The sequence below is a fragment of the Bos taurus genome, chromosome 15 (assembly GCF_002263795.3).
Source record: "Bos taurus isolate L1 Dominette 01449 registration number 42190680 breed Hereford chromosome 15, ARS-UCD2.0, whole genome shotgun sequence".
In the NCBI taxonomy this organism is placed as follows: domain Eukaryota; kingdom Metazoa; phylum Chordata; class Mammalia; order Artiodactyla; family Bovidae; genus Bos; species Bos taurus.
Genome location: NC_037342.1, coordinates 78,498,891 through 78,509,807, shown reverse-complemented (window position 1 = coordinate 78,509,807; position 10,917 = coordinate 78,498,891). Strand labels below are relative to the sequence as shown.

General features: G+C 37.5%; 1 protein-coding gene across 1 annotated transcript; it reads left to right on the top strand.

Moving 5' to 3' along the window:
- The first annotated feature begins 9,392 nt into the window (after positions 1–9,392).
- On the top strand, positions 9,393–10,391 carry OR5W2D (olfactory receptor family 5 subfamily W member 2D). The gene has a single exon (XM_002693617.6). The coding sequence runs from the start codon at positions 9,393–9,395 to the stop codon at positions 10,389–10,391; it is 999 nt and encodes a 332-aa protein (XP_002693663.4).
- Positions 10,392–10,917: the final 526 nt, after the last annotated feature.

The window sequence follows — 10,917 nt, the reverse complement described above, 5'->3', positions numbered from 1 at the left end:
AAACGAAGATCATGGCATCCGGTCCCACCACTTCATGGCAAGTAGATGGGGAAACAGTGTCAGACTTTATTTTTCTGGGCTCCAAAATCATTGCAGATGGTGACTGCAGCCATGAAATTAAAAGACACTTACTCCTTGGAAGGAAAGTTATGACCAACCTAGATAGCATATTCAAAAGCAGAGACATTACTTTGCCAACAAAGGTTTGTCTAGTCAAGGCTATGATTTTTCCTGTGGTCATGTATGGATGTGAGAGTTGGACTGTGAAGAAGGCTGAGCACCAAAGAATTGATGCTTTTAAACTGTGGTGTTGGAGAAGACTCTTGAGAGTCCCTTGGACTGCAAGGAGATCCAACCAGTCCATTCTGAAGGAGATCAGCCCTGGGATTTCTTTGGAAGGAATGATGCTAAAGCTGAAACTCCAGTACTTTGGCCACCTCATGCGAAGAGTTGACTCATTGGAAAAGACTCTGATGCTGGGAGGGATTGGGAGCAAGAGGAGAAGGGGACGACAGAAGATGAGATGGCTGGATGGCATCACTGACTCAATGGACATGAGTCTCAGTGAACTCCGGGAGTTGGTGATGGACAGGGAGGCCTCGTGTGCTGTGATTCATGGGGTCACAAAGAGTAGGACACGACTGAGCGACTAATCTGATCTGATCTGATCGGAAAGATTTTTCTTCATTGTTCAGTAACTAAGTCATGTCCAATTATCTGTGACCCCATGAACTGGAGCGCCATGTTTCCCTGTCTTTCACAATCTCCCAGAGTTTGCTCAAGCTCATGTCCATTGAGACAGTGGTGCCATTCAACGATTTCATCCTCTATCGCCCCCTTCTCTTGCCCTCATTCTTTCCCACCATCAGAGTCTTTGCCAATGAGTCAGCTCTTCACATCAGGTGGTCAAAGTATTGGAGCTTCAGTTTCAGCACCAGTCCTTCCAGTGAATATCCAGGGTTGATTTCCTTAGGATTGACTGGTTTGATCAAATTGATCAAACCAATCAATCTAAAAAATTGCAAGATGCAAATATTTGAATTAGACACTCTTGGTGAGGATGTGGAACAACCATGACTTTTTCATATTAACAGTAGAACAAGACTTGTTGCTACACTTTGTAAATCTCTAAGGGGGGTCTAATATAGCTGGACATGTACATGTCATACAACTCGAAAGATGCAATTCTTTGAATGTTACCCAAAAGAAATGAGCGACTATGACAACCAAAAGATGAACACAAAATATTCCTCATTGCTTTATTTATAATAATATAGAACTAATCTCTTCTTAAACTCAATTTTCTTCAACATATTAAAGACCTAACAAACTTTTCAGTAGTGTTAAATAATGTACATTTTAGAGGTCACAGTTGATAAACTTCGTCACAACCCTCAGGTTTTCTCTGAATCATGAAAGCAACCATGAATAGTATGTAAATAAATGGTATGTTCAGTTCCACTGAAAACTTATAGGTCATGTATGCTGACACATGCTCTTGTATTAAATAAATTACTATGTGGTAAGTTTATACCTAGGAAAACTACACAACAATGAGGATGAATGAACTGCCTTGAGATACAAAAGTGTAGAGAAATTTCATTAAAATAATATTGAGTGAAAGAAGTCAGAAACAAAAATACAAAATCTATGATTATACTACTATATAACTCAAACTATTAAAACTAAATTTGTGGTGGTGGTGGTAGTTTAGTTGCTAAGTCTTGTCTGACTCTTTTGCAATCCCATAGATCCACAAGGCTGCTCTATTCATGGGGTTCCTTAGACAAGAATACTGGAGTTTGTTGCCATTTCCTCTTCCCAGGTGATCTTCCTGACCCAGGGACAGAATCCATGTCTCCTGTATTGCAGGCAGATTCTTTACCACTGAGCCATCAGGGAAGCACAAAGTACTGTATTGGACATCAATTTGTGATAGAGGTGGGATGACAGTTTCTGAGACACTAGGCATGTTTTATCTTTGGTGTTCTGGGATTAAGATCTTTTCATTATCGAAAATTTTCTTGTATTATACTTTTATAGAAGAATGTTTTCTTTATGTGTATCATACTCTAAAAAGAAAATTTCCATAAACAAAGTATGCTCACTGCAGGTTGTTAAATTTTAATTATTTTTTATCTAACAGTTTCTTGTGCAAATAAGTGTTGATATATTTGTGAAAATGATGTAGTGCATTGTGTCATAGATTATCTCAGTGCATAATTAATCTTTATGCTACTAGAGCGTTGCTCTGTTTGTAGAACAGCACAGTCTGTATCTGTTCACAGGTTCTCCTAGTCTTTCTCCCACCAACAGTGGGACATAATGAACTTTGGTACCCGATCATGCAGTGAACTCTGCATCTCAATACTCCAAGTTTGAGGAACACACAACTGTGTCCTGAAAAGGTAACTTTCTGAGCAGACATTTGCCTACACACAATTTTACTGTCACCAGGGGCACTAGAGAAACCCTAAGTATAGATTGTTTTTCTCTCACTTGTTTGTACCAGAGGAATATATTTTCTCCTTGAAACATGCTTTCCAATTATTTAAGGTCTCCATTTTTAATTAGACATAGATCCCTTTGGGAAATACTTTAGTTTATCCAACTTACAATTGTAATGTAGCTACCCAAACTCAGTTTTAAGTGGCTAGGTGGGAACAGATTGAAGGCACAATAGTCTACATGGTTTTGAGGAGCTGTTAGAAAGCTCAAAGTCAGGTTCTGGGGGAATAAAATGCAACTCTAGGGATTTTTGAATCCCAGAATATCAGGAAGTACCTGAGGGAAAATTAATTTGGATAGAAATAGAATTAGGTAATCAAGGACAATTCTACATATAGCAAATATGTGCCAGAGAGGTTAATAATGACACTGAAATTCTTTTGTGACATAAATGCATCAGTGTCTTGATTTTAACCAGTGGAAAATTATTAGCAATTAGCTATGTGGTTTGAGCTTTTCTTAACAATATCTCCACAGTAATACATTAGATATTTGAGTATTGGGTTGATCACACCAAGAATGGCAATACATTAAAAATGAATCAACAATTGTCCCTATGAATCTTTTTCCCAAATTAAAAATGTACTAATGATATGAAATTTAGCTTGGTGAATTTCTTAGGTTTACAGAAAAAAACACACAAAAAAACATGAAACAAACAAATAGAAATTATCCCAAACAAATAAAAATATAATCTTTGTTCCTGTTAAATACCAAATGAAAATTCAGATAAAACAGAAAATTAGGCATGATCAGTATTTTAATTTACCTTATTGTCAAGTCCCTAACAAGTAAAGATGCTGAGCAAACTGTTACACATGACCTTGCTATTTATACGTCTTCTTGGTGAGATTATCTGTCCAATCCTTTGTATAAGTTTTATTAATTTGATTTTTATTATTTATGAGAGATTTTCATAAAGTTTGGATACAAGTTCTTTGTCAGATATATAGATACATGATTTTCAAACATTTTCCTCACTTTCCAATATTGTTATTATTGTTCAGTTGCCAAGTCATGTTGGACTCTTTGTGACCCCATGAGCTGTAGCATGCCAGGCTCTCCTATCTTCCAGTATCTCTCTGAGTTTGCTTAAACTCATGTCTAATGAGTCAGTGATGCCATCCAACAATCTCATATACTGTAACCCCCTTCTCCTCCTGCCCTCAATCTTTCCCAGCATCAAGGTCTTTTCCAGTGAGTTGTCTCTTCATAGCAGATAGCCAAAATATTGGAGCTTCAGCATCAGCATCAGACTTTGCAGTGAATATTCAGGGTTGATTTCTTTCAGGATTGACTGATTTGATCTCTTTGTTGTTGAAGGGACTTTCAAGAGTCTTCTCGAGCACCACAATTGGAAAGCATCTATTTTTCAGCCCTCAACCTTTTTTATGGTCCTACTCTCACAACCTTACATGACTACTGGGAAAACCATAGCTTTAGCTGTTTGGGTCTTTGTCAGCAAAGTGATATCTCTGCTTTTTAATACACTCTCTAGGTTTGTCATAGCTTTCCTTCCAAGGAGCAAGCATCTTTTAATTTCAATGTCCATAGTGACTTGGGAACCCAAGAAAATAAAATCTATCACTGCTTCCACTTTTTCCCCATCTATTTGCCATGAAGTGATGGGACCAGATGCCGTAATCTTTGTTTTTTGAATGTTGAGTTTTAAGACATGTTTTCACTCTCTTCTTTTACCTTCATCAAGAGACTCTTTAGTTCCTCTTCATTTCTGCCATTAGAGTGGTATCATCTGCATATCTGAGGTTGTTGATATTTCTTAAGGCAATCTTGATTCAGCTTGGGCTTCATCCTATCTGGAAATTAGTACTCTGCATATACAAACTAAATAAACATGGTGACAATATACAACCTTGATGTAAGTCCAATCCTGACTGTTGTTTCTTGACTGCATACAGGTTTATCAGGAGGCAGGTAATGTGGTATGGTATTTGCATCACAGTTCATTGTAATCCACACAGTCGAAGGCTTTTGCACAGTCAATGAAGCAGAAGTAAATATTTTTTTCTGGAATAACTGATGTTGGCAATTTGATCTCTGGTTCCACTGCCCTTTCTAAAGCCAGCTTGTACACCTGGAAGTTCTTAGTTCATGTCTGTTGAAGCCTAGCTTGAAGGATTTTGAGCATTTCCTTGCAAGCATGTGTAATGAGCACAATCGCATGGTGGACAGGGAGGCCTGGTGTGCTGCGATTCATGGAGTCACAAAGAGTCGGACACGACTGAGCGACTGATCTGATCTGATCTGAGAATTCTTTGCCATTGCCCTTCTTTCAGATTGGAATAAAATCTGACCTTTTCCAGTCTTGTGAGTTTCCCAATTTTGCTGACATATTGAATGCAGCACTTTCACAACATCTTTTTAAAATTTGAAATAACTCAGCAAGAATTCCATCACCTCCACTAGCTTTGTTCATAGTACTGTTTTCCAAGGCCCACTTGGCTTCACACTCTAGGATGTCTGGCTCTAAGTTTGTGTCCACACCATCGTGGTTATCCAGCTCATGAAGACCTTTTTTGTACAATTGAGCTATATCTGTAGAAAAATTTTCAAAGCAGGTATACTGCTATTTTTTACATTGTTTTCCCATGTGGCTCAGTGGTAAAGAATCTGCCAGTCAATGCAGGAAATGCAGGAGACACAGGTTCCATCCTTGGTTTTGGGAAGATAGACTGGAGGAGTATCAGTATTCTTGCTGGGAAAATCCCATGGACAGAGGATCCTGGCTGATTATGGTCCAGGAGGTTGCAGAGTTGGAGATGATTGAGCAACTCTAAGCACAGCACACTATTTTCTACCCTTATAGTCATAAATACTTAATGGCAAATATTTAGAAAATACTACTTTTTCAAATCCTTGTGCCATTAAGTTTAGAAAATACAAAATAATCATTGCTGTAATTTATGAGGTCTTAAATTTAGCAGACATTCTTACAAGAACAAATTAACATAACTCAGAAAAAAAGTGCATAGTTTAGAGAATGTGAGGGAGACATAAAATCAATGAAATATCATTTGGTATGTGGTTGGAAGATAGGAGTAAGATAAGGTTTGGTGATGACGGCTGCCTTGAAAGGTAGCATTGACAAGAATAACATAGCATCATTATCCATGACAGATAAAGAGGAGAAACAACCCAACATTTATCCAACTGAACAATGGGTCAGTAAGTGTGTAATATCCATAAAAGGAAATATTATTGTGCCCTTCAATGAAACAGAATCCTGATTCTGACACATGGATGAGCCTTGATAATTTTTCACTGAAGAAAAGAAGCTTGAGAGAAGAAAAAATACAACACATATTGCATAATTCTGTTTATATGCAAGACTGAGAATAAGAAACTGCTCAGAGTCAGAATATGGATAAGTGGTTGCCAGGGCTGGGGTCAGCAGGGACAGGGAATGAGAGCTAATAGGTGTGGGCTTCTTACTGAACTGATGAAAATGTTCTGCAGGTAGATAGTAGTGGTGACTGAAAAGCCTTGAAAACACAATAAAACTAATAAAATAAAATAACCTATATATAATAAAAGGGTGAATTTTATGGTATATGTGATATGAGTATTATATTTTAATATAAAAGAAAATACAATAGGAATGTAGTAATACTCCTAAATGAGGTATGAAAGAGAATTTTTTTAAAAAACACAGTGAATAATGTGAAGAAGTTAGAAGTGATGGAGGGAGGGACCTTTTTTTGAGTTTCCTTAGGTTTCCTGTTTCACTAGAGAAGGAGGAAATGGTTTCAGGGTAACTGTTAAGCAGTCCTAAAATTTGCAGTTTTCTTCCTAACACAGAGCAATTTGGTAACAATAGTGAAGCACAAAAACTTAGCTGGTGCTAAGTTGTTTTGAATTCTCAAGGGAATATAGAGAAAGAGAAATATAATTTATGAAGTGTTTGTATAACATCAAAGCCTAAGGGCAGTAGCACTGGGATTTAAGTCCCATCGTACCTGGTAAAATAAAAGGCCATCTGCCTGTTGTTCTTCCCTGGTGGCTCAGATGGTAAAGCATCTGCTTGCAGTACAAGAGACCTAGGTTTGATCCCTGATGGGGAAGATCCCTGGGAGAAGGGAATAGCAACCCACTCCAATATTCTTGCCTGGAGAATTCCATGGACAGAGGAGCCAGAGAGGGTCACATGGGGTCACAAAGAGCTGGACTCGACTGAGTGACTAACACACACTGGTTGTTGTTCAGCTACTCAAGCCCTGCTCATCTCAGGTAGGTTTCTAGATCCTAACTTAAAGAATATAGGAGAAAATACTTAACTTTTTGAGAAAAAGTTTTGTAAATGCAATATTTTATGCCTTCCTATTCTCTAAAATCTGCATTTAATGGCTAGTAATAATATTTCTTCTCAGAACTGAATGAGTATGAACTTGTTAGTATCCATGCGTAATTACTTTTATTTCATTTTGTTCTTGGTTCATGGGAAAGCCTTCACTCTTTTTATCATTTGGTAAGTATTAAAAAACAATTTAAGGTATATATTGTTTTATTTAAAAAATAGTGTAGGTACCACAGTAAAAATAAAAACATGTACAAGTTCATCTCCACATGCACCATATGCCCTGGGGGTCTCAAAGAGTCAGATATGACTGAGCGACTGAACTGAAGTGAAGTAAAGGAAAAAGCCTATTACTTATACTCTATTCTCAGATACATTAAATATGTATATACACATTCACACACATGAATACATACATACAACATAAGGAGAAGTCTATGTATTTTAGAAGTATTTATTGTCACTCTTTTCATTTATATTTTATTAAATTAAAGGAGATTTTTTTTATTATTTAAAATCACTTTATTGCTAAAAAATACCAGAACAATCACAACAGTAACGTCAAAGATCACTGATCACCATAACAAACATAGTAATAATGAAAAAGTTTGAAATATTGTGAGCATTACCAACATGTGACCCAAAGACACAAAGTGAGCAAATGCTGTTGGAAAAATGATGCCAGTAGACTTGCTCAATGAAGGAGTGCCACAATCCTTCAGTCTGTGAAAAATACAGCATGCAAGAAGCCCAATAAAGTGAAGCACAACTACACAAGCTATGCCTGTACTTTGGGGAGTTGCATAACATTTGCTGATATACTTATGAAAGCTCATATGGGGTAACAGGATCTGAGATTTCAGGGGAAAGAATATGAGGTACCTGGCAATGAATAGACATATGGCTGCTAATGCCTTCCTGGTCCAGGCTCAGTGACAGCTCCGCACTCAGGAGACTTCTTAATCCCAGACAAACTGGGACAGCTGGTCGCCCACATCAACCTCTGTTCTGACAGAACCATCCCCGTGCTAAACCTTTCCCCTCTTTCCTTCACCACTGCCTTAACCTTGGCAGCCTGCAGGCCGGGCCTTCTCCCAACCACAGGAAGGATATTATTTTACAGGGGAAAGGCAACTTAGCGACTTAGCCCCAGGGTCAGGCCTAGTTAATTCTCTCCCAGGCCTCCCACAGCCCCAGGAAGCTCACCTTCCTCTAGGAAGTCCCTACAAATCCTTGTTGATGACCCAGAAAAAGCATTTGGCTTTTTCTTCAGATTTCTTTTTTATGGCATGCTATTGTTCCTACACTTTTTTATTGTTTTCTCACTCATGGACTCCATTTACCTCCAAATTACCTCTGCCAACTGCTATGCTGAATCTTTTTTTTTTTTTACTACTGATTTGATGCTTTGGTGCTGAAATAACTAAGCCATCTCTGAAAGGTCCAGTGTTTACAAACTGAGACAGAAATATGTTCCTATCATAAATTGAATCCAGAAAGGAGATTTAAAATCTAAAGTGATGCAAATGTATGTGGTACATTCTGTTGCTTTTATTTCCTTTTAACTTTTTTCTTCCACTGGTCAATAGATTCATCCCTTGACTACAACTACTACAAAAAGAGATAATGAGCATTGTGGGAAAGCAATTATAAATTTCTAGCAAAAAGGTAAATAATACTTATTTCATGTATCTCCAAATACTAAATGCAACATAAACTAAAATCTGTACCATAATAATTTTTTTATTAATGCTGCTGCTGCTAAGTCGTCTCAGTTGTGTCCGACTCTGCGTGACCCCAGAGACAGCAGCCCACCAGGCTCTGCCCATCCCTGGGATTCTCCAGGCAAGAACACTGCAGTGGGTTGCCATTTCCTTCTCCCATGCATGAAAGTGAAGAGTGAAAGTGAAGTCGCTCAGCCCTATCCTACTCTTCGCGACCCCATGGACTTCAGCCCACCAGGCTCCTCCATCCATGGGATTTTCCAAGCAAGAGTACTGGAGTTGGGTGCCATTGCCTTCTCCATTATTAATGCTAGTCAGTGTTATACTCATTGTTTCTGTAACTAAGTTAAAGACTCTTAAATTGATCATGTGATTTTGAGAAACATAAATTTTGTAATTATATTTTCTAATAATGTTTTGTATTCAAGTGAATATTTTCAAGCATAGAAAATGCTTAGTCTCATGTCTTAAACCTGGCTTCTCTATCACTGATGTCTCTTACAAATTATTTTGAAGAGATAAGGAGAGTGAAATTTATCGATATCTACCCACTGAGATAAGGAAAATAATGCTCAGAGAAGAGCTTGTAGAAAGTAGCATACCTCATGAATGATATCTAAATTTACATCACTATTTCTCAAAGCTCAATTCCAGATAATTTTTATTACTGCTTAATATATAGCTATCCCTCTTCAAGCGTACATACACCTGAAATTAATTATTTTCTAAATATAGAAAAAAATCATGCTCTGTCTTATGACATTTTGCAGATGTGCAGAAGTGTTACACATCCAGGTGTCATTTTCTTGATCACTTGCTAAAACTTTAGACAAGAACACAGAAGAATGAGTAGAGAGAATTGCTCCTCTTTTACTGAGTTCATTTTCTTAGGAATTACTGAGAACACTGAGAACAAAGTGATCCTATTTACAATGTTTTTCCTTTTTTATCTCATCAATCTTTTGGCAAATCTTGGAATGATCACCCTGATTAGGATGGATCCCCAGCTGCACACACCCATGTACTTTTTCCTCAGCCACCTCTCCTTCTGTGACCTCTGCTATTCCACAGCCATTGGCCCTAAGATGCTGATGGATCTATTTGCCAAGAACAAGTCAATCTCTTTCTGTGGCTGTGCTCTGCAATTCTTGGTCTTCTGTATCTTTGCAGATTCTGAGTGTCTCCTGCTGGCAGTGATGGCCTATGACCGGTACAAGGCCATCAGCAGCCTCTTGCTCTATGCAGTCAGCATGTCCAGTGGGGTGTGCTCCCTGCTCATGGCTGGGGTTTACCTGGTGGGAATGGCAGATGCTCTAATACACATGACATTAGCATTCCGTTTATGTTTCTGTGGGTCAAATGTGATTAACCATTTCTTCTGCGACTTACCTCCACTTTTCCTCCTTTCCTGCTCTGATATACAGGTCAATGAGTTGGTGTTGTTCATTGTTTTCGGTTTCATTGAGCTGAGTACAATTTCAGGAGTTCTTGTCTCTTATTGTTATATCATACTTTCAGTCTTGAAAATCCACTCTGCTGAGGGGAGATTCAAAGCTTTCTCCACCTGCACTTCCCACCTAATTGCAGTGGCCATTTTCCAGGGAACTCTGCTCTTCATGTATTTCAGGCCGAGTTCATCCTACTCTCTAGATGAAGACAAAATGACCTCATTGTTTTACACCCTTGTGATTCCCATGTTAAACCCTCTGATTTATAGTTTGAGGAACAAAGATGTAAAAGAGGCCCTAGAAAAATTTAAAAATAAACTATATTTTAAAATATTTTTATTATATATCTGTACATATGGCTACACACATAGTAATTGCTTAATTACAATTATATAGTATGATACATGAGAAACATAATTTTTTTCAGATTCTTAAATGAATAATTATTTGTATTAAACACCACTCTTCAGAGATACTGCAGTTGCCCTCAAATGTTATGCTTAGTATGTAGCCAGTTTCTATAAGGCACTTGCTATGTTTGAAAAAGCTTTTGACATTTCTAGTTGTGCTAATTCTGGAGTAATTTACCATTCAAACATTATTTCAATTTCACTAAGACATTATACATGTATTGAGTAATCTTCCACCACTTAGGTTCTTTATATTTTATAGTACATTTTTTTAGATTCTGTATTAATGAACTTAAGTTGGTGCTAGTATTAGACACTAATGAACTAAATAGTCAAGTAAGTCATAATTAGACTTAAAGTCATCCTGGAATAAAAAATTGAGTGCTGTAAATCCAAAAGCAAAGTATCTAAAACTAGTGTAAAGTAAAAGCATCTTTGGATAAAGATATTCTGTCTCCTATCTAAGAAAGATCCATTTTGGGTGAGGAAAAGATAGCAGTCAGAGGATGTGA

Excerpts from the sequence above, each read along its gene's own strand:
- OR5W2D (XM_002693617.6), top strand. The coding sequence starts at position 9,393 with ATGAGTAGAGAGAATTGCTCCTCTTTTACTGAGTTCATTTTCTTAGGA.